General features: G+C 37.1%; 1 protein-coding gene across 10 annotated transcripts in view; it reads right to left on the bottom strand.

Moving 5' to 3' along the window:
• PCCA (propionyl-CoA carboxylase subunit alpha) overlaps positions 1–25801 on the bottom strand; it is a 535620-nt gene that overhangs the window by 221217 nt on the left and 288602 nt on the right. For 9 of the 10 annotated variants that reach the window (XM_064275261.1, XM_064275259.1, XM_064275262.1 and 6 more), the window contains 4 exons: positions 22034–22177; positions 20592–20666; positions 16368–16436; positions 14246–14321 (listed from right to left, as the gene is read on the bottom strand). In XM_064275261.1, the coding sequence (XP_064131331.1) occupies positions 14246–14321; positions 16368–16436; positions 20592–20666; positions 22034–22177 (364 nt within the window). The remainder of the gene's footprint in view (positions 1–14245; positions 14322–16367; positions 16437–20591; positions 20667–22033; positions 22178–25801) is intronic. The other variant, XM_064275258.1, reaches the window with a different exon arrangement.

The raw sequence follows: 25801 nt of genomic DNA on the forward strand, positions 1-25801 counted from the left end.
ATATAAAAAAAAAAAAAAAAAAAACACTACCTAGAGTTCAATATTTGTTTATAGTTATTTTAGCCTGAGGGTATTTAGTCAAAATACTATGTTACACGGGTTAGTTTCTTTTTCTCCCCAACACCGTGGTTATATTATTCATTTCTTCCTGTCCATTTTCTTCTCTTTGTATTCCATTTTGGAGTCCCCCCTCCCTCCCCCCGCCCCGTGCCTTGGTTTGATTGATAGTGCAATATTAACATGGATCTAAAATTGAGAACTACACAAAACACAAAATGTGTAATCAAAAGTCTCTCCCTCTCATCCCTACACTACCTTGTTTCCTATCCCTCAATCCCTTCTATTCTATTCCCTATTTATCTCCTATAGGTATGCAATTTTATTAGCTCTGGTCACGTGTCTGTGTATGTGTATGTATGTAAGGTGTGTTTCCATAAATGAGCACATACATGTATGCTTTCTTATTTCCCCTAGTTGTCCACCAATATCTATTCTCCTTTCCTTACTTTAATAAGAGAAATACTACTTTCAGCTTGGTATATGGCCACCCAGATACCAACTATATTTCCCACCTTCCCTTCCAGCTAGGTGTGACCATGTGACTAAGTAAATGCCAATAGGATGGAAGTGGAAATAAAGGGTAATTTTTCTAGGTTGCCCTGGGGGAAAAAAAATGGGTGTAAATTCCCCCGCTCCTGCCAACTTCCTGCTGAGATTTGACAATAGGCACGAAAACGGCCACTTTGGACTCCAAAATGAAAACTATCTGTCGCGAATGCAACACTCACTCTACTAGCCCTTGATAACCTCCTTTCTAGGCTCTTAAATGACAGAGATATTAAACTCTTTCTTAACTCAACATATTTTTTGTTTCTCCTGGTTACAACTGCTTAGACTATAGCCTGACAATGATGGTACTCAGGTGGAAGATCATGGGGTATTCCAGGAAATTAAAATAATGAAATGGGAAAGAAGAGAGCACCAGAGAGAGTGGGGTAGACAGTAGAGGCGATGCACGGCTTTGTAGGGCATGTAAAGGCAATGGGAAGCCACTAAAGGGTTTTAGGTAGAGAAATGATAATTGGGATCTCTATACTGAAGAATGGATTGGTGCAAGTAAAGAGTATTTACAGAAAAACCATTTAGGAAGCCACTGTACTAGTCCATGACACAGACAGCAGTGGAATGGATAGTAGGGACAAAGAAAATAAATGAAACCAAAAGTTATTTAGATGAAGTGTACAGAACTAGCCCCTTCCGAATGCCCTTGAGGCTACTTTTTTTGGTCCAGGTGCTCACTCTCCTACAAGATAGTTCAAGGGACTCTACATCCACACCCAGAAACACAAGTTTCTCTGTCCTCACCTGATCCAATTATACCCACCTGATCCAGTTATACCCACCACTGTTAAACACCCTTCACTCTTTTCCAAGTCATTCACGATACCTTCTCAAGTGGCTGCTCCGTGAGGGCTCAGGTCTACTGTATGTTCAGCACCTTCTTGGAGCATTCCATTCACCCCTTCATCTCACCTAAAAACCTCACTTCTCCAGCAACCCTCACATACCTCCCTGAATCCATTGCCACTTCCAGAACATTACCTCTTCTAATCCTCAAAGAACCTTCTGCTCCTTGGAGGCCATTTTTATGTGGCTATACAGTCTTCTCTTTTTATACAGTCTTCTCCAATTCCTTGCCATCTATGGAAATCCTTGCCACAAGCCAATATTTCCGTTACCTGGCCCATGATCTTACTTCATATCCTAACTCAGGTCATCATTCTCAGTGACTTGAAGAACTACGAGAATGACCTGTGTAACATCCTCACCTCTCAGTTCTTTGAACCTCATCTCAAATAACTTGAGCCACCTAGTCCCATAATCACACCCTGAAATCTTCTAATCATCAGTAACTGTACCACCTTCAAAATCACCTCCTCAAAAATATCAATTTCCAACTGTATCCTCCATCTTTCTCACTTGCTCAAGTGCCTTGATGGGCCAATACTGAAATTTCTAATCTAGAATGTGGGATATTCTATAAGTCAACTGTTCCAAACTCTTCTAAAATGAATCTAAAAGGGTAAGATAATAAAGAGACATAATCAAAGTATAAACTTTGAATGGGGAGAAAAGAGCCAAAAAAAGATACTTTTTGGAATACTCAAGGAAAGTTGAATCTGGACAATACATTAGATGTTAATTTTCTTTGATTTGATAATGGTGGACACTGTTGTTGGTCAGAAATTTTGGCGACTAGAAACAATGCCGTTGTAAACGTTTGGTAAACCTCACCTCACACTGTAGTCTTTATCTCTAAAAGATTCCCAGAAGTTGAACACCTAAGACCAAAGGGTAGTTACTTCTATTTTAACATGTAATGCCAGATTACTTTCCAAAAGACTATAGCAAGTCACACTCCAAATATGCATGAGTGTGCCCAGCTCCTATATTTCAATTACAGGGTAGTTCATCAGTCTTTTAAAAGAGTTTGCCACTCTGCGGAATCATTTTAAGTAAATACAAAGTGAGGTATTCCCAACATAGTCACCGACGAGTTCAAAGCAGTACTCATATTACTTTTGAAGCATCAAGAGGAAAAGGTGAGGAAAGAAAAAGGATACCCTCCTCTTCTTTAAATTCCCACTGTACTTTTTGATCTCACCACCACGGCACCTATGGAGTTATATTATACTTATTTGTTTATGTGTTTTGTCATACCAACGTACTAGAAATCACTTGAAATCAGGTACAGTATCACTCATTCATTCATTCACTCATTCTACAAATATTTATTAAGCATCTACCATGTGCCAGTCATGGGTATGCACTAATAATATACAAGTACAGGCAGTTCCCAGAGTTACCAACCCATCGTAAAGCCTATTATATTAAAAATTTGAGGCATACACAATAGTTCATAACAACAAACAGGAACTACTTTACAATGTGCATAAAAGCATTATTATTATTACTGTATTACTATGTTAAAGATGTTTTAGTATATTTGGAAGTGTTACTTTAATGTTTGTTATGCATGGAAAGGTACACCATATACTAAGATAAACACCTGACTAACCAACATTAGATATGAACCATGCCTAACTGTTCCAGACTTGCATGCAAAATTTGACTTAAAGACAGATTTTGCAATGGCACTCATTCATAATCCAGGTGCTGCCTGTAAACCCGATAAGCACCATCACTGCCTTCACGTACCTGATATTCTGAAACGACACAATTGATACTTTAATTACAGTTATGGTGAATACTTGGGAGAAATAAAACAGGGCAATGAAAAGCACATAACCCCAGCACGCACTAGCAGGGATGGCCAAAAATGGGCTCTCAGTATTGTTTAGGGATGGTATAACAAACTTCACATACCACAAATCACTTGATAATGTGATTTATGATGTGATTTTTTTAAATAAGCGGTTTTATAATCATGATGAGGAAGAAAAGAAGGTGGAACCTGAAGTTACTGAATTCTATCAACAAGTACTGTGCCAGGTTCTTTCAGATCCTGAGCCTTACTCAGTTCTCGGCACCACTTTATAAGGCAGATACCATCACTCCATTTTCAAAATGTAGAATCTGAGATTAGAAAGACAAAGTAATTCGACAAAAATCACACAGTTACTAGGTGGTGCCAGGAAATAAACTCAGGCCTATCTAGGTTTTTCCTACTATATCACAGTGATTCAAAGGCAGAAATTTTAGACTAAATCTGGGGGGAAAAGTCCATCTTCATAATAAAGTAATTTTTCTGACATGTTATATAGAAAGTTAACAGAATAATGGCAAGCCCACTTTATATTTAAGTTACTTAATTTAAAAAAGTAGTAACTGGTGAACCTAAATATGTAAAGTATAATAAGTAGTAAATTTAATATGTTTGCATAAAGTATAGTAAGCAAGTAAATAAATTAATGTAAAACATGAAGTGTATTCTGTAAATATGGAAGAGTATTCTTTTTAGAAGCCAGAAGACTGACTTTTAGTTAAGACAAATATTAATTTTACATTTTGACAAAACTGCCCATATGCCATTATGTTGTATTATATCAAAGTCTAATAGAGATATGATTTGACAGAACATTCTTACACAGATTTATTACCTCAAACTCACGAATTTACCATTTAAGTTTATTAGAGTAAACCTAAATTAGTCAGAATCTAATAACTAATAACCACAATAAAAAATACAAAGATAGGGAGAAAAACAACAAACCCATTAGATTACTACTAAAAATACTTTTGAAGCCCACCAGGAATGATCTTCTGCAGTAACTAGTTTGTTTCCATCTGTGCAGTCACACACACACAGACAGACAAACATCCAAATTAGATGTGTGTTTCTTATCTACACTTAGGCCATTTGGGGACAATATTACTTCTGCAGCAAAATATATCCATCGATGCTTAAACAATCAGTAGAAAAAATATATATCTGCTGCTTATTAAAATAGTAGGACATAAAAGAGTTATACAGAGTAGATTAGGGCTAAAAAATAAAATAGATTCTTTCATAAAGAATATAAAGGTGGCGGAGCCAAGATGGCGGACTAGGCAGACACTACCTCGGATCCCTCTTACAACAAAGACACGGAAAAACAAGTGAATCGATCACATACATAACAATCTACGAACCCTGAACAACAAACACAGATTTAGAGACGGAGAACAAACTAATATGGGGAAGCAGCGATTGTTTCCAGAGCCTGGAGCCAGCATACCAGTCAGGTACGGCACAAGCACAGAGAGCTGCCCCATCCCCCTGAACTAACCCCGGGAGCTGAACCAGCTGGTTCCGCGGGTGGCGTGGAATGCAGCCGGTAGGAGAAGTCCCCGGGAGGCAGTGACTGGTCTTGGAGCAGAAAGAGCAGCGTCCGAGCCGGGGAACCGTCCCGCAGGGATTTAGACTGGACGCAGGTACGGCATAAACACGGAGAGTTGCTCCACCCCCCTGAACTAACCCCGGGAAGGGAACCAGCCAGGTCGTGCGGGCGGCGTGGGACACAGCCGGTAGGAGAAGTCCCCGAGAGGCAGCGACCGGTATTGGAGCGGGGAGAACAGCGTCCCAGCCGGGACACTCGGTCACGGCACAAGCACGGGGAGCTGCTCCACCCATCTGAACTAACCCCGGGAGGAGGCCCAACTGGTTCTCGGGGGCGGCACAGCCACGCGGCCGGAGGGACGAGAAGTCCCCAGGAGGCAGCGACTGATTTTGGAGTCGAGAGTACACCGTCCCAGTAGGGGAGCCTTGACCCTGGGCATGGGGCTGGAAGCGGAGGATCTGACCGTGACTCCAGCGGGCCAGACCCCTCGGGGGCAATCTCCACACAGCCAGCACACATAGGCGACGTGCCCGCGGGAATCTCAGATATAATACTCATTCCAAGCAAGACAAGCAACTCTGGCTATATTCTGAGGGGCTACTCTCCTATCTCTCTGTTCCCTCCCCCACCCTCCCCAGGCGGCTTCATTAACATCTGAATAGCCTGAGCCAGAGGGAGAACTCTGATAGGGATCTGACTGCATTTTTTTTTTAGCGGATTTTCTGGAAAAACTAGTTTCCCAGTGATGGCTCGGAGACAACAATCCATATCAAACCACTTAAAGAAGCAGACCGTGACAGCTTCTCCAACCCCCCAAACAAAAGAATCAAAATCTTTCCCAAATGAAGATACAATCTTGGAATTATCAGATACAGAATATAAAAAACTAATTTACAGAATGCTTAATGATATCACAAATGAAATTAAGATAACTGCAGAAAAACCCAAGGATCACACTGATAAAACTGTTGAAGAACTCAAAAAGATTATTCAAGAACATACTGGAAAAATTAATAAGTTGCAAGAATCCATAGACAGACAACATGTAGAAATCCAAAAGATTAACAATAAAATAACAGAATTAGACAACGCAACAGGAAGTCAGAGGAGCAGACTCGAGCAATTAGAATGCAGACTGGGACATCTGGAGGACCAGGGAATCAACACCAACATAGCTGAAAAAAAATCAGATCAAAGAATTTAAAAAAATGAAGAAACCCTAAGAATTATGTGGGACTCTATCAAGAAGGATAACCTGCGGGTGATTGGAGTCCCAGAACATGGAGGGGGGACAGAAAACACAGAGAAAATAGTTGAAGACGTCCTGACAGAAAACTTCCCTGACATCATGAAAGATGAAAGGATATCTATCCAAGATGCTCATCGAACCCCATTTAAGATTGATCCAAAAAGAAAAACACCAAGACATATTATCATCAAACTCACCAAAACCAAAGATAAACAGAAAATTTTAAAAGCAGCCAGGGAGAAAAGAAAGGTTTCCTTCAAGGGAGAATCAATAAGAATATGTTCTGACTACTCAGCAGAAACCATGCAGGCAAGAAGGGAATGGGACGACATATACAGAACACTGAAGGAGGAAAACTGCCAGCCAAGGATCATATATCCAGCAAAACTCTCTCTGAAATACGAAGGCGAAATTAAGATATTTACAGACAAACACAAGTTTAGAGAATTTGCAAAAACCAAACCAAAGCTACAAGAAATACTAAAGGATATTGTTTGGTCAGAGAACCAATAACATCAGATATCAGCACAACACAAGGTCACAAAACAGAACGTCCTGATATCAACTCAAATAGGGAAATCACAAAAACAAACAAATTAAGATTAATTAAAAAAAAAAATACACATAACAGGGAATCATGGAAGTCAATAGGTAAAAGATCACAATAATCAAAAAGAGGGACTAAATACAGGAGGCATTGAACTGCCATATGGAGAGTGATACAAGGCGATATAGAACAATACAAGTTAGGTTTTTACTTAGAAAAATAGGGGTAAATAATAAGGTAACCACAAAAAGGTATAACAACTCTATAACTCAAGATAAAAACCAAGAAAAACGTAACGACTCAACTAACATATAGTCAAGCACTATGAAAATGAGGATCTCACAATTTACTAAGAAAAACGCCTCAGCACAAAAAAGTATGTGGAAAAATGAAATTGTCAACAACACACATAAAAAGGCATCAAAATGACAGCACTAAAAACTTATTTATCTATAATTACCCTGAATGTAAATGGACTAAATGCACCAATAAAGAGACAGAGAGTCTCGGACTGGATAAAGAAACACGATCCATCTATATGCTGCCTACAAGAGACACACCTTAGACTTAGAGACACAAACAAACTAAAACTCAAAGGATGGAAAAAAGTATATCAAGCAAACAATAAGCAAAAAAGAAGAGGAGTAGCAGTATTAATTTCTGACAAAATAGACTTTAGACTTAAATCCACCACAAAGGATAAAGAAGGACACTATATAATGATAAAAGGGACAATTGATCAGGAAGACATAACCATATTAAATATTTATGCACCCAATGACAGGGCTGCAAGATACATAAATCAAATTTTAACAGAATTGAAAAGCGAGATAGATATCTCCACAATTATAGTAGGAGACTTCAACACACCACTTTCGGAGAAGGACAGGACATCCAGTAAGAAGCTCAACAGAGACACGGAAGATCTAATTACAACAATCAACCAACTTGACCTCATTGACTTATACAGAACTCTCCACCCAACTGCTGCAAAATACACTTTTTTTCTAGCGCACATGGAACATTCTCTAGAATAGACCACATATTAGGTCATAAAACAAACCTTTGCAGAGTCCAAAACATCGAAATATTACAAAGCATCTTCTCAGACCACAAGGCAATAAAACTAGAGATCAATAACAGAAAAACTAGGGAAAAGAAATCAAATACTTGGAAAATGAACAATACCCTCCTGAAAAAAGACTGGGTTATAGAAGACATCAAGGAGGGAATAAGGAAATTCATAGAAAGCAACGAGAATGAAAATACTTCCTATCAAAACCTCTGGGACACAGCAAAAGCAGTGCTCAGAGGCCAATTTATATCAATAAATGCACACATAAAAAAAGAAGAAAGAGCCAAAATCAGAGAACTGTCCCTACAACTTGAACAAATAGAAAGTGAGCAACAAAAGAATCCATCAGGCACCAGAAGAAATCAAATAATAAAAATTAGAGCTGAACTAAATGAAGTAGAGAACAGAAAAACAATTGAAAGAATTAACAAAGCCAAAAGCTGCTTCTTTGAAAAAATTAACAAAATTGATAAACCATTGGCTAGACTGACTAAAGAAATACAGGAAAGGAAACAAATAACCCGAATAAGAAATGAGAAGGACCACATCACAACAGAACCAAATGAAATGAAAAGAATCATTTCAGATTATTATGAAAAATTGTACTCTAACAAATTTGAAAACCTAGAAGAAATGGATGAATTCCTGGAAAAACACTACCTACCTAACACATTCAGAAGTAGAACAACTAAATAGACCCATAACAAAAAAAGAGATTGAAATGGTAATCAAAAAACTCCCAACAAAAAAAAGCCCTGGCCCGGATGGCTTCACTGCAGAGTTCTACCAAACTTTCAGAGAAGAGTTAACACCACTGCTACTAAAGGTATTCCAAGGCATAGAAAATGACGGAATACTACCCAACTCATTCTATGAAGCCACCATCTCCCTGATACCAAAACCAGGTAAAGACATTACAAAAAAAGAAAATTATAGACCTATATCCCTCATGAACATTGATGCAAAAATCCTCAACAAAATTCTAGCCAATAGAATCCAACAGCACATCAAAAAAATAATTCACCCTGATCAAGTGGGATTTATACCAGGTATGCAAGGCTGGTTTAATATCAGAAAAACCATTAATGTAATCCATCACATAAATAAAACAAAAGACAAAAACCACATGATCTTATCAATTGATGCAGAAAAGGCATTTGACAAAGTCCAACACCCATTCATGATAAAAACTCTTACCAAAATAGGAATTGAGGGAAAATTCCTCAACATAATAAAGGGCATCTATGCAAAGCCAACAGCCAATATCACTCTAAATGGAGAGAACCTGAAAGCATTTCCCTTGAGAACGGGAACCAGACAAGGATGCCCTTTATCACCGCTCTTATTCAACATCGTGTTGGAAGTCCTAGCCAGGGCAATTAGGCTAGACAAAGAAATAAAAGGTATCCGGATTGGCAAGGAAGAAGTAAAGTTATCACTATTTGCAGATGACATGATTATATACACAGAAAACCCTAAGGAATCCTCCAGAAAACTACTGAAACTAATAGAAGAGTTTGGCAGAGTCTCAGGTTATAAAATAAACATACAAAAATCACTTGGATTCCTCTACATCAACAAAAAGAACACCGAAGAGGAAATCACCAAATCAATACCATTCACAGTAGCCCCCAAGAAGATAAGATACTTAGGAATAAATCTTACCAAGGATGTAAAAGACCTATACAAAGAAAACTACAAAGCTCTACTACAAGAAATTCAAAAGGACATACTTAAGTGGAAAAACATACCCTGCTCATGGATAGGAAGACTTAACATAGTAAAAATGTCTATTCTACCAAAAGCCATCTATACATTTAACGCACTTCCGATCCAAATTCCAAAGTCATATTTTAAGGGGATAGAGAAACAAATCACCAATTTCATATGGAAGGGAAAGAAGCCCCGGATAAGCAAAGCACTACTGAAAAAGAAGAAGAAAGTGGGAGGCCTCACCTTACCTGACTTCAGAACCTATTATACAGCCACAGTAGTCAAAACAGCCTGGTATTGGTACAACAACAGACACATAGACCAATGGAACAGAATTGAGAACCCAGACGTAGATCCATCCACGTATGAGCAGCTGATATTTGACAAAGGACCAGTGTCAATTAACTGGGGAAAAGATAGATAGCCTTTTTAACAAATGGTGCTGGCATAACTGGATATCCATTTGCAAAAAAATGAAACAGGACCCATACCTCACACCATGCACAAGAACTAACTCCAAGTGGATCAAAGACCTAAACATAAAGACTAAAACGATAAAGATCATGGAAGAAAAAATTGGGACAACCCTAGGAGCCCTAATACAAGGCATAAACAGAATACAAAACATTACCAAAAATGATGAAGAGAAACCCGATAACTGGGAGCTCCTAAAAATCAAACACCTATGCTCATCTAAAGACTTCTCCAAAAGAGTAAAAAGACCACCTACAGATTGGGAAAGAATTTTCAGCTATGACATCTCCGACCAGCGCCTGATCTCTAAAATCTACATGATTCTGTCAAAACTCAACCACAAAAAGACAAACAACCCAATCAAGAAGTGGGCAAAGGATATGAACACACATTTCACTAAAGAAGATATTCAGGCAGCCAACAGATACATGAGAAAATGCTCTCGATCATTAGCCATTAGAGAAATGCAAATTAAAACTACAATGAGATTCCATCTCACACCAGCAAGGCTGGCATTAATCCAAAAAACACAAAATAATAAATGTTGGAGAGGCTGCGGAGAGATTGGAACTCTCGTACACTGCTGGTGGGAATGTAAAATGGTACAACCACTTTGGAAATCCATCTGGCGTTATCTTAAACAGTTAGAAATAGAACTACCATACAACCCAGAAATCCCACTCCTAGGAATATACCCTAGAGATACAAGAGCCTTCATACAAACAGATATATGCACACCCATGTTTATTGCAGCTCTGTTTACAATAGCAAAAAGTTGGAAGCAACCAAGGTGTCCATCAACGGATGAATGGGTAAATAAATTGTGGTATATTCACACAATGGAATACTACGCATCAATAAAGAACAGTGACGAATCTCTGAAACATTTCATAACATGGAGGAACCTGGAAGGCATTATGCTGAGCGAAATTAGTCAGAGGCAAAAGGACAAATATTGTATAGGACCACTATTATAAGATCTTGAGAAATAGTAAACCTGAGAAGAACACATACTTTTGTGGTTACGAGGGGGGGAGGGAGGGAGGGTGGGAGAGGGTTTTTTATTGATTAATCAGTAGATAAGAACTGCTTTAGGTGAAGGGAAAGACAACACTCAATACATGGAAGGTCAGCTCAATTGGACTGGACCAAAAGCAAAGAAGTTTCTGGGATAAAATGAATGCTTCAAAGGTCAGCGGAGCAAGTGCGGGGGTCTGGGGAACATGGTTTGCGGGGACTTCTAAGTCAATTGGCAAAATAATTCTATTATGAAATCATTCTGTATCCCACTTTGAAATGTGGCGTCTGGGGTCTTAAATGCTAACAAGCGGCCATCTAAGGTGCAGCAATTCGTCTCAACCCAGTTGGAGCAAAGGAAAAGGAAGAACACCAAGGCCACACGACAACTAAGAGCCCAAGAGACAGAAAGGGCCACATGAACCAGAGACCTACATCATCCTGAGACCAGAAGAACTAGTTGGTGCCCGGCCACAATCGATGACTGCCCTGACAGGGAGCACAGCAGAGGACCCCTGAGGGAGCAGGAGATCAGTGGGATACAGACCCCAAATTCTCATAAGAAGACCAAACTTAATGGTCTGACTGAGACTAGAGGAATCCCGGCGGCCATGCTCCCCAGACCTTCAGTTGACACAGGACAGGAACCATCCCCGAAGACAACTCATCAGAAATGAAAGGGACTGGTCAGCGGGTGGGAGAGAGACGCTGATGAAGAGTGAGCTAATTATATCAGGTGGACACTTGAGATTGTGTTGGCAACTCTTGTCTGGAGGGGGGATGGGAGGATAGAGAGAGAGGGAAGCCTGCAAAATTGTCAAGAAAGGAGAGACTGAAAGGGCTGACTCAAGAGGGGGAGAGCAAGGGGGAGTAGGGAGTGAGATGTATGTAAACTTATATGTGACAGACTGATTGGATTTGTAAACGTTCACTTGAAGCTTAATAAAATTTATTTAAAAAAAAAAAGAATATAAAGGGGTTTTTCAAATTTTTAGATTCTCTGGATACTAATGTTAAGTGATTTCTTTATTGCATCAGGGTTCACTTCAAAGCTTATTAATTTTCAAAAAAATGTCTGCCTTTAGCATTATGCTCTTTTAAAAACTATGTGGGATTAAATTGACAACAGCAACTTGAAAGATTAGAAAGGAACCTTAGGGGGCAGTGAGTTTATGTTAATGGGGAGGAACACAACTCAGAAAAGGAGGGTGAGAATGGCTGCACAGCTTGCAGAATGTAACCAATGTCACTGAGTTGTACATGTGGAAGCTGGTGAACTGGTGTATGCTCTGCTGTGTATGTTCTCAATGACAACAAAATAAATAAATCATTATTAAAACCTTATTATTTTCCTCTTGTTAAAAGAGGTAAATCACTAGCATACAAGATTAGATACAATTACTTTGTAGTTACAAAATCGGAAGACAAGAGGGTTATACTAAAACGGGAGAGAAGGAAGAAATTTTTCCTGATCTAACAAGAGAAAAGATAAGGAAAAGTAGAGATTACATGAGATAACTGGCATTACATGAAAATGAGCAGAGAAAGGTGACATGTAAAAACACAGAGTCACTAACTGGTCTCGGGCCACCACTGCACAGGTGTGCCAATTGTTCATTGCACAAAGGCACTTGGTCAGATGCGCAAGGAAGGTCTTGACATGCAAGCTATACTCCACTCGGTAAGCTGAGCTCCCTGTGTTAGGGCTAGTGGATCTCAGGGCTTGATGTCTGCAGAAAACAGAGCACTTTTTCTAATTCACACAAAGTTGCAGTCCACTTGCCAGGCCTTACAACCCACAAGCTGTGTCTATCTGCAGGGATGCCTTTTGGAATTTGCATAAAAGCCCTTCAGTGGTCTGAGGGACAGAGCCCTGGCGGCACAATGTTTAAGCACTGGGTTCCTAACGGAAAGGTTGGTGGTTCAAACCCACCAATGGCTCTGTGGGACAAAGACCTGGCATTCTGTTTCCATAAAGATCACAGTTTATAAAACTCCAGTTCTGCTCTGTCATACAGGGTCCCTATGAGTTGGAATAGACTCCACAGCATGTAAGAACAACATGTTCCAAAGTGAGCTGGGCAGTTGGACTCCACCACTTTTCTACTTCTTCAGCCTCTAACAGCTAACCTCCCAGCCCCAGTGTTACATTTAGAGAGCCATGAGAAAATAGCAAAACTGTACAGCCAGACTTTACTATGGAATGTTTGTAGACTACTGTTCATTCATAATTCAAAAAGAAACTTTTATTTTACACTTCAAATTTGAGATTAAAGTCCATTATTGAATTTGATGATTATCTATGTTATGCAAAAGTAATCTTTTCATTACTAATGGAATTTACTCCATAAGAGGAATAAACATAACTTTCTCTTAACTGTTTAAATGTAATAATGGCTGCTCCTAATTCAGTTATCACTACATACCCTAAAGACTTGTAGGGTCACACTTTGTTAGGCATTAGAAAGAACTATCATATATATGCACGAAAAAACCCACTGCCACTGAGTCCATTCCATCATAGCGACCCCATGTGATAGAGGAGAACTGCCCCACGGGGTTTCCTAGGCTGTAATCGTTACAGAAGCAGACTGCCACATCTTTCTCCTGCAGAGCGGCTGGTGGTTCAAACCACCAATCTTTCAGTTAGCAGCTGAGTGATTTAACAGTTAACAAAATCGGGTGTCATAGAAAATATTCTGTAATCTGCTCTGACTCATAGAAGCAAACAACTATTCTCCCTATCCCCAAATTAGTCAAATGTAAGTCACTGTTTTTTATCTCCACATATGTTTGAGTTTCATATCCCTAAAAATAAACAAAAACATAGACAATATAGCAAATATGCTATCAACCTGCATGGGCCAATGAGTCTTTATTCTGAAGTCTCTCCATTTTCCATAACCTCGAATATAATAAATGCTTACCTAGGAGAAGTAATAAATCGTAAGTTTAACTGTATAACTTAAGGCGTAAATATAAGTATAATCCATCACCACTGAGTTGATCCCAACTCATAGCGACCCTATAACACAGAGTAGAACCGCCCCACAGGGTTCCCAAGGAGCAAATGGTGGATTCGAACTGCCAACTTTTTGGTTAGCGGCCGAGCTCTTAACTACTATGCCACCAGGGCTCCATAGGATTGCTAAAGAAAATGAAATAACCTATTCTTACTTTGTAATTCAGTTTAATTAATTCAAGCTACTCTTTCTATTTGAACACATAGTAAGCAAATGGCCCATGGGATTCTCTCAGTTAAATCTTCAAGCTGTTTTCTAGAAGTGAATACCACGTACAATAACAGAACCTCAAACGTTTGCATTTACCTCGAATAACATAATTATCCAGTGCGTCTTCCATCCTCTTCAGTGCTTCAGTTCTATCAGAACCATATGTGATTAGCTAAAAGAAAAAAAACCCTCAATTTTTATATACATGTTAAATGATTCATTCTAGTAAAAATTAAAATACCTCATAATGGATTTCCCAACTCATCTTTTGAAATTTCACAGTAGTTCAATTTTTAATATAAAGAATGTCCATTAAGATTTTTTTAAGTAAATAATAATTAGATTCAAGCTATTTCAGACTTTTCTCCTGTATTTCATTATTATAATGAGGAGCTATTTGAGATAAATAAAAATTTAAGAAAAACAAGCAAAGAAAAAAATTTTAAAAGAAACATACCAAAATGTGAACATTTCAGTTAGGATATGAACATCTGGGATGGTGAAACCAAACCAAACCAAATCCACTGCCATTAATTCCAACTCACTGCAATCCTACAGGACAGAGAACTGCCCCATATGGTTTCCAAAGCGTGGCTGGTAGATTTGAACTGCTGACCTTGTAGTTAACAGCCAAGTCCTTAACCACCGTGCCACCAGGGCTCCTCTCGGATGGTGGGGGATTTTTATTTTCTATTCCTATTTTTCTGTAGTTTCCAAATTTGATACCCTGAATAGCTAACACTTTCATGACTGACAAAAAAGTAGATAAATTTTAAATATAAATGTTTAGAAAAAAATTACCTTAAATATCACTCAAAAGTAAATAAAAAGCAAAAAAAAAAAAATCACTCAGTTTTACAGACAACATAGAACAGAAGCAAAAGGTACTGGTATTAGAAAAACGAAGATCTTACTGTTCTGTATGGTTTTGTGCCTATTTATAAGCATCTTATAATAATTTAGCTGTAAATAAAAGATTACCATTCATAAAAGATTTTTCTGGTTACATTAGTCAGTCTGTAGACTGCAATTATTTTAGTATATTTTCTATTAGCTCTTCAATATCAATATCAAACAAAATTAATTTGCAGGCCTTTTTTTAACAAAAATGTATTCATTTAAAAATGTAATCATATCTAGTTAAATCAATCTATAGTATTTTTGGAAACCCTGGTGGCATAGTGGTTCTACTCTGTCCTACAAGGTCACTAGGAGCCGGAATCGACTCGACAGCACTAGGTTTTTTTGTACAGTATTTTTAAGTATTCTTATTTTCAAATTAAATAGTACTTTTTGGAATCCCTGAGCAGTGCTAGCAGTTAACACACTCAACTGCTAACTGAAAGACTGGAGGTTCAAGTACACCCAAAGGCATCTTGGAAGAAAGACCTGGCAATCTACTTTTGAAAGATCAGCCACTGAAAACCCTACGGAGCATATGGGGCTGCTATGACTCAAACTAAACTTGACGGGAACTGGTGTGTTTTTGTTTGGTTGGTTGGTTTGGTTTTTTAGTGTAAAAACTTTAGTGAAAAGGGAAAGATAAAAACGTGTTTGCTTACAACAACTACAAGTATGTAAAAAAAAAAACACACACTTGGAAAAAAACCAATTTGACAAACAGTGTTAAGTAATCATCTCCCACTACAGATCTAAAATTTCAGAGAACATTCAGCATTTTACATTTCATAAGATCTAAAGATTTTAAATATTTTAACAGAGCTAGAAATTTCAGCAGAATTGTTAAATTTATTCTGGATAGCCAAAGTGCTACAATTGGGCAAAAAAGCATTTTTAAAAATATTCTTATATAAAATTTAATTATGTCAAATCTATTTAATTAACTGGTGATTAGTAAAATTAAAAAGAAAAGGTAAAAATTACTGTCACCTCCCACTCATGCTTTCTTCTCAGGCAATTTTCAGGAATGGCCAGAAAAGTAACGTGTGTACGTGCGTGCGTGAATACATGCGTGCGTGCGTGTGTTGGTAGTAGTTTGAGTTCACCGAGGAGGAGGGAGTGTTGCAAACTAATATGATGTTAAAATTGGATCTTTTGAGAGGAAAAAAAATCCCTGCTTTCATTTTTCCATCAGTGCACAATTACTTGTTTAACTGTAGCACATGATTCAGACGAGGGCCCAATTGCAGGTTTTTAAATTAAATCCACACATTGTCTTTTCAGAAGAAATGAAAGAAACCATAGAAATCAAACTAACTTTTGAAATCATCGGATCGTAATAAATGCTAATATCACTTCCTGGTTGGATGCCGCTGTCGACCCGGACCTGGGAGAAAAGATGGTGAAGAGGAAGTAACTTAATGTTGTGCAGATATTTTTAAAAGGAAAAAAAAAAAATTTAATTTTCGTGAAGAAACAGATGATTTCATTATCAACTTGAAAGTACAGAGGACAAATTATCTTGATATGTAAATATGTAGTATAACATATATCTTTTGTTCTCCCACTAAATGAAGGAAATAAAATTAAAAAAAAAAATACTTTTTATATCACCATCCTGGGATGCACTGGTAGCTATTTGATGGTGTCTTCCAACTGAAGCACGGCCTAGTTATACCCCTTCTAATCATGTTCCCCACTGTCTCAGTCTGAGAGCTCCAATCAGGGCCCCAGTCAAGCACAGGCAACAGGACGTGGAGCTCTGTAACTTGGCTCTCTAGGAACACTGGTCCTCTGGCTTTCCTTTTTGCCTCACCCTCTCCACTTTAAAACGCTTTTTTTCTGTCACTGTTAGCCTCCTGAGGCTTTAATGTTTACACAGCTTTTTTCCATGGCTATGCTTTGGAAGAACACAGCCCCAGTTAGAGTTCTGATTTTACAATTTTCATTGGGGGAAAAAAATAGCACAAGTTCAAAATATTCTTTTGAAGACCCTGATGGCTGTTAACCAGCCAACAAGTTAGTTAGTCTATGGCTGATTCTTGTTTTCATCTCCCAGTTTGATATCAGCGGTAAGGCACAGAGGTTAGCCATGTAAAACTTTACAGATGAGCAGCTGCTGAGGACCAAATATTTATTAAATTATTGCTACAAAGTTTTGGAATCTGAAGTATTCAAAAACTAGTCAAAATACTTAAGACTGTCAGGCATATCCTAGGCATCTTGAGGCTAGAGGAATTCAATCGAAGCTGCTAGAACAGCAGGACTTTGATACACAACACGGTAAAGGGGTGGGAAGAGAAGAGTGGAAGCTCACGTGGCTTTTCACCTGTGGGAAGAAGCCTTCCTAATAAACAGCAGCTCATCTGTCCGCAGCAAGGCAGGAGAAGGTCAACACAGTGGCTGGTAGGCCTTTAATATTTTAATTTAGGCAACTATCAAGGGACCACACATAGAACCTCTTGTCTAGGATATCCACATGAGGGTTATGATGATGGCTTTATTATAGAGTGACATCAAAAGACAAACCGTAGTTTTATTCTCTTAATCTCATTTTTAAAAAAATTACTATTTTTCCCTTTGTAAGGTTGCAAAAAATAACATTATAACTCGCCCAGAATGCTTTTATTTCTGAATTTGGAAACATAAATAAAAATATAGACATTTGGCTTCAGAGTCACATCTGTATAGGAAAACCTTAATTTTAAATGCAAGCCACTCACTCAGCACACTTACATTTTCCAAGCACACTTACAAACTACATTTGGCTTTCTAGTTTATGAACACATACTTCAGGACATAAACTACAGTTCTATGAAATTCACAATGTTTACAAAAACTAGAAAAGAATTAATAGAACAGCTTTGAAAGCCATAAAATCACAATCTACCTTCTCCCCACATTCAAAGTGTCCCCAAACAGCAACTGGCAATCACATTACATAATAAAAAACATATCTCTGAACTTTCATTTTATTTCAGTAGCAAAATGTTATAGAACAAATTTTACCGCCATATAATCTTTAAAAACAGCATGTTTGCTAATGCTGTGTTTAAAACTGAGATTCCTGTAAGTTCTACAACTTTGGACTTTAAACGTATCTTACTATTGGCCACATAAACTGCTACAAAGCTAATGTGGAACTTTGATTTTCAACCTACTGATAAAATATAACATAAACCATAAACAATATTTATTGTACTCTCCTATTTTTTCCTATAGTCTATAATTTTATAACTTAAAATTTTAGTTATCTTAATAACACTATCCTAAAAGTTAGGTTACCTAGGGTTCCTAAGTATGTCATGTACTAAAATTATGATCATAGAAGGTATATCATTTTAATTTTAAAAATACATAAGGTAAAATCAAGATGTACTAAATACAATTATCTCTGTATAAGCAAATCAACATTTCCAATTTAAAATTGTAACAAAGCAAGGTGACTCTCCTAATTTACTGCTTATGCAGCTTTCTATAAATAATACCTAGCTCTGTTTTTATCTCTAGCAATCACGTAAAAGTCAAGTCAAGTCTCCATTCCTCCAAAGAAACAAAGGCTATACAAACTGGCACTGTACGTCAAATGGAATTATAACCAAATTTCACAAAAGTGTAGTCTAAAAATAATAAATTTACAAAATCTGATAGACATCAAAAAGAAAATCTTCCTTTTGCCCTATAAATAAATCTTATGCTTAAAGAAGCATGTGAAAAGTACAAACCGTAAGTTAACTCTTAAGTATGTATTCTCGTGACCAAAGAAGGTAAGAGCCAAAAATGACTTCCCAAGTTAAACGGAATGATCTAGTTTTAATAAGGGAAGGAAGAAAACAAACAATAAAAGCACCACCAAAAACACCCAAGCACCTCTATAAGATTCTCAAACCATTGCTCAGAAATCCCTAGTATAATTAAAATTTCCTCAGTACCACAGTGGACCCTGTGAAACTATCAGATGCTTCCCACCCTTCATTCTCAATTCACCTCTCCCCCAAGCACAACTCCCAGCCCGCCATGTCTACCTGACAAGTGACAGCCCAATCTGATTAAATGCTTGCAAGGGAGGGGACTCGTGGGCCTCCATGACAGGCCAAAAGTGATCACCATGGAGATACGTAATTACAGCTGTCAACGCATCTACTGTCCTGCTGACATCAATTTGATTGCTCCCAGCAATAATGATAGACAAAGCTTAGTGTGCACTCCCCTGCACCCAATCACTTTATCTATTCCTTGGTCCATTTAGCTGACATGCAACATTCACACAAGCAAATAACAGCAGTCAGCAGAACATTTAAGGCATTTTAATTGTTTTTTCTTTCTATGGATGGCTCACAACCGCAAATGTTATTACATAAAACTCCTGCTGCAGCATTAATTGAAGAAAGATTTGGTGGGACAAAGACTGTAGGGGGTATAGTTTGTCCATTATCACTTGTACTTTCAACAGGTCTCACGTTTGAAAATTGCAAATTGCAAAAACTTGCAAGGGCAAAATGTTTGACATCTTGCTAGCTACTACAACATGGTGAAAACTTCTAACAACTAGAGTAATCATTAATGAATTCTTATTTAATACTTTTTTTGTTTGATTAAAAAAATGTTTAGGTATGTCCCTGTGATACTTGTTTTCTCATCTGCTATTTAACGTCACATAATGCCTGTGAAATCTTTACAATTTTTTTTCTGCCTTCAGGCTTTGAACACAGCATGAAGTTTCCAAGCCTAGAAAGGGTCAAGTCCCTTTAGAAAGCACACGGGCAAAGACAATTTAAAAAGTGAAATAAATCATATATCCAATAACATCTTCAAATGTAGAATTCTTCCTGTAATCTTTCACCATCTTCATGCAAGTAATCAAACTAAGTAATCATATTCACAGATGGTACAGCCTTGTCATCCACCAGCCAATGTCATGTCATATATCTGTGCACTTATTACCCTGATTAAGAAAAGGGTATGTCCTTGTTCTTTTTATGAAACAAAAACGATTTAGAGAACAGCTATTAAATATAGAAATAGTACAGAATTAAGTGGACAGTGATGATTTATTTTAACTGGCAGGAATAATATGTACTTCTTAAACCATAACACAATAGAATGAGCTACACTTTGTTTTCCTTAATGCATTTCAATTAAGGAGCTGATTTTGTGCCTGAATTTCTTGACATTTGACTATTTAGGGAGCTAGCTTAGATTTCCCAAAAGATGAAATGCAACACACAAAAAAGCCATTTCTCAAATCTAGAAGTCCATCATCTTTTACACTAAAAATTTCTAAAAAATTGGGAACACTGGAAACTACCATTTTTATCATAAGATAGCTCTGGATTTCCCCTGTCAAGTGAACTCTGGCTTTCCTGTACACCATAAATTAGAAAATATTAAAAATAACAAAACAAAAAAAAAAACCTGTGATTCCCATGAGTTTCACTTGCCCTTCAATTTACACCCTTTGGTCTTGACATGGTTTAACATAAAAGCACAACATAAATCAAGATTTTAACTCCTCACTTGATATTACAGCTTAATGACTTACACCAGGTAGATGTATTGGTTCTTGGTACTGAGACAATCTCCCAATAGATGGTAAACCAAACGACTTGTAGGGATCCTGAAAGTTCAAAGAAAAGGAAGCACTATCTTTGAAATACAAGTCATCACAAGTAAGGTTAAATATTTATAAAATGAAGAAGCATGTATAGGTCTATTTTCAACATATGGTATTTACCAAATAACAGATTTCAGAAAATTACTGTCTTATTTTGTTCGTTCTAGACAATTTAGAAGTTTAGTTAAAAATCAAACAGAACTGGGGCAGGGTTCAGCATGTCCTTGATCATACTATATTGAAATTGGTAAATTTCCAAATTTTGATAAACCGTCTTAGAATGGCTTGAGCAAAAATAAAATAACCTCAGTTCTACATCAAAACATACTCAAGTTTAGAATAACAAATGGGGTACACAAATGATACTGGTTTTTTGTTTTTGAGAAAAACAGCTCGCATATGGTAAAATTTGAGAAGTTTAGTTCTTCAAATAAAGACATGAAAGAAAGCACTGCATGTGCTACTAGATACGTACTCCATTTGTAAACATCTTAAGTCATTAGAATAAATAATAAATATGATCAGTGTCACAATAATAATAAAAGAGTTAAAATACAGCAAAAACCGAGAGCAACAATAAGCAAGCCAAAGTGTATTTTTCAAGATCTTTAAAAAGAATTTTAAAAACTTTCAACATTCTTAAACACAGACATTGTAATTTTTTTTTTATTTCAATAGATAGGCTTTGATATTCAAAAGTAAAAGGCAGTACAAACACTGACTTGCATTCCTGTTTAATGTACATAGCTATAAAATAACATGAAAGTATTAAACTGAGTTTATACTTATGACTAAAACTTACTGACATTATGAATGAGAAATACACATTTTACAAAAAGCCTTAAAACTTAAAATTCAACTGTTACTTTCACAAAATCAAAAGGGACAAAATTATTAGAAAAAAAATTGTCAAAAAGGTTAAGTATTGAATTAACACTTAATATGTACCCAGCGCAGACTCTTAACACACACACACACACACACACACACACACACACAGAGACACGCACAGAGAGAAATAAATGCTATTTATTACTAATATGGTTTGGGGAAAAAAAACAAAATAAAACAAAAAATGGTCCATTCAAGTTCAAGAATATTTACCTACTGCTGTATTGCCTCTTAAACTGATTGGTGGTTATTTCCCCCTCCAGAAATAATATATGAGAATTAATTAAACTCGATTCTTTAAAACCATTTTATATAATGTCAAAATTACCTAAACAATGTTTCTGTTTCAATTCTGGATTATATAACAAAACACTCGGCAGAAAGTTAACAACCCTAACTTTCCCTTGTTGTTTAGCTACACCTGGTACTACAACTCTGAACACAGCAATCACCCTCCCTCCCACCATCATTCATTTTACCTCAGCATAAACCCGACATTCAACTGCCCAGCCGTTGATGGGAATATCAGCTTGTTTGTGCCTGAGAGGGTAACCCTTAGCAACACGAATCATTTCTTGGACCAAGTCCAGGCCAGTAATGCATTCTGTGACAGGATGCTCAACCTGCAAGGCCAAGATTTGCCAGTCAATAGGTGTAGAAAAGGTACATAAATACAAATAAACAAGGCAAATTTTCACTCTTGATAAAACGAGGTTAATTATATTTAGCTTTTAACCTATGACAGAAAAACCCTCTAAACAAGAGAATAAAATTAAAGAAGAAACACAATACAATGCAAAGCATGGTAAGAAAATCCAAATCCTAAAAAAGTATTTATAAACTCTCTGTACTACTCTTCCCAAATTTAATTTAGATTTGGCCCTTCCAAAGTATTTAACAATTTTGAAACTAATTCTTAGCCTGAAATCACATCGCTAGCTGCAATTCTCAGTGTAGCTGATAATCAACCCGTTCTGCTACACTTAACATGGCATCTATAGGGGCAGCTTATGATTTTCCAAAGCACTAGTCTACCCTAAGTCTCACTCACTTGCATGCTTTCACTAACCTGTCCTGACAAGCAACCAGATTAGCGTAATCTGACATCAATGCAGTGTAGCAGAAAGCGGCAGATGGATCCGTCAGGTTTTTTTCCCTCCAGACTTACTTGGGGAGTGCTTAGCATGCACAATAGCAAAACTGAGCCAGTAAAATCACTCTGCTTTCTCAGCAAATTACTGATAACTACTCTGGATGATGCTGTCATGGGGATATCTGGTCTTCCACACTAACATGTGGGATTTATAAGTACAAAAGCACGCACCTGCTTATACAGGTACACTAACATAGACACACATCATTATAAACCCAAACGATCATTACAAAATCCTAAATCTAGTTGGGTCAAAATAGAGTCACTTACGGCACTAATGGACCATATCTATCTTTCATCTAAAATCCTGAATAAAGTTTCAGAACTTTGAATAAAACTTTGGCCACATCTGCTGCTTTTATATCAATTTCCCCCCCCCACACAAAAAAAGATATGTTTTCAATGCACTTCAGAATAGTTGTTTTATCATGGTATGTCATATCTCATACACTCCGACACAGGAAAAGGTCAGTGAACAAATGAATTGTCTTATCAACTTCAACTACACTAATTGAAGGACGGGATTTAGTCATTATAATAATCTTGAAGCTTATCATAAGCAGACAATGCCATGGATTAAAAAAAAAAAAAAAAAAGCTTTGTAAAATAAACAGATGGCATCCATAATTAGCTCTGTGTGTGTGTTATGAGTTTGTTTACAGTTTCAACAATATTTTAAGACATTTTGACATAAATTTAATGACAAATCATCACTAAAATAAGTACCTACCCCTTGTAAAATAAATACGACATAAAATAAAGATCTGATTAAGCAGTTCAAAATACATATTTTTGAAAGCAAATCATAGTTTTGTGAGAAATAAAATAGAAATAAGATTCTATATGGTAAATACAATGAGAAAGGAACAACCATCTAAAAACCAAAAAAAAAAACCAAACTCAGTGCCGTTGCGTCGACTCTGACTCATGGCAACCCATCTAGACGCTCTATTATTTGCTAGAAACAGATTTCATGTGAAAAGCATCTCACCACCCCATTCAAGAGATACACCTGCTATGTGTCAAAGACTTTACATAAATTCTATTCACACGATCCTGCTCAGTGAGAAAAAAATATTTTTTAAATAAGTGAATGATTCAATTTCCCCCTTCAATGGCCATATATGGCCACAGAAGTATGCCACATATACACAGTCACATCACTACATATTGAATGAATGAATGAGTAAATACCAAATCCAGAGTTACAACTACAGTAATTAGCAGAGGTGGGACTAAAATTTATGTCACTCAAGAGGTGATGGGGCCCTTTCTATTCCTCCTCACAGAAAATATAGATAAAACCATAAAGAAAATATGAACAACTATACAGTTATATGCTGTTACTATCTTCTATAAAACATACTATGAAATTTAAAGATTCTCAAAATTTTATTGTTGTTGTTAGGTGCCATCGAGTCGATTCCAACTCATAGCGACTCTATGTACAACACAGCAAAATACTCACCGGTCCTGTACCATGCCCACAATTGTTGTTATGCTTGAGCCCACTCTTGCAGCCACTGTGTCCATCCATCTCGTTGTGGGTCTTCCTCTTTCCTGCTGACCTTCTACTTAACCAAGCATGATGTCCTTCTCCAGGGACTGATCTCTTCTGACAACATGTTCAAAGTATGTAAGACACAGTCTTGCCATCCTTGCTTCCAAGGAGCATTCTGGTTGTACTTTTTCCAAGACAGATTTGTTTGTTCCTTTTGCAGTGCATGGTATATTCAACATTCTTTGCAAACACCACAATTCAAAGGCATCAGTTCTTCTTCTGTCTTCCTCATTCACTGTCCAGCTTTTGCATGCATATGATGCTACTGAAAACACCATGGCTTGGGCCAGGCACACCTTAGTCTTCAAGGTGACATCTTTGCTTTTCAACGCTTTAAAGAGGTCTTTTGCAGCAGATTTACCCAATGCTATGTGTCTTTGATTTCTTAACTGCTGCTTCCATGGCTGTCGATTGTGGATCCAAGTAAAATGAAATCCTTGACAACTTCAACCTTTTCTCCATTTATCATGATGTTGCTTATCAAAATTTTATTATGAAGTTCTATTTTACCTTAGAAGACCTCTATAACTGTGTAGAAACCAAAGTTCATTAGGCTCACTTTGAATGAGACCCAGAAAGGACCCACTTTATTTCAAACTTAGAGCTATGTAACAGAAACACAACACACACTTTACAATCTAAGTTAGTAAACTACAAATATTTCAAAACAGAAGTAATTAAGGAGATAACTAAAATAATAACTAGCTGCTCAAGGCAAAAACCATTACTTAAAGAATTTCTTCAAAAATGCATTTAGGTACAAGTATTGTCAGAGTCAACAAAATAATCTAACATGCCTGAGTTTTTCAAGCAACAGAAATGTCCACTTTTTAAGTAAAATTTATCATTTTAAATATTTTTGAAAGAAATCATTCTAAAATGCACTTTAATAGAATTTCAAAGCTATCCAACAAGATATGGCAAACATTTTCTTTGGATCCTATATTATCAGGAACCTTGTAAGCATAACATCAATTAAATAATCACGTACATCCTTCCACACATCCAAGAACTTAGAAATACACTTTTCCTCTGCAAGTTAAACTAAATATTTAAATGACAAGAGTAGACAAAGGAACAAAAATGGCTTCCAGGTAAGAAAGAAAATTGATAGAAGTTTTAAAAATATCTAAAAAGGAACAGAGGGAGGGAACATCAATGGAAGAAAGCGAAGGTGGCTAACTAGAACAAAAGTTTTAAAAAGAAAAAGAGTCAAAAGATTGGTGTATGGTAAGCCAACCAGTTCATCTTATCCTACCGTAAGAAAAATCTAACTACAGAAGTCTGTTCTGCGGGCTCCTGTGAGGGGGAAAAGCAAGGTGACTCTGCCACTTACATGTGGGGAACACTGAGGTAACCTACCTTAACCAGGTTTTTCCAAGAAAGACTCATCAGAATCATTAATATGTCGATATGCCTTGTGACTCTCCAAGAGGAGAATATTACACAGCACTTCTCAACCTCATTTACCACAGTCCAACTATGTACGTTATGGGTTAAGAATGTCACTGAATACATTTTTGGAAACATTGT

Source organism: Loxodonta africana, chromosome 23 (assembly GCF_030014295.1).
Source record: "Loxodonta africana isolate mLoxAfr1 chromosome 23, mLoxAfr1.hap2, whole genome shotgun sequence".
Lineage (NCBI taxonomy): Eukaryota > Metazoa > Chordata > Mammalia > Proboscidea > Elephantidae > Loxodonta > Loxodonta africana.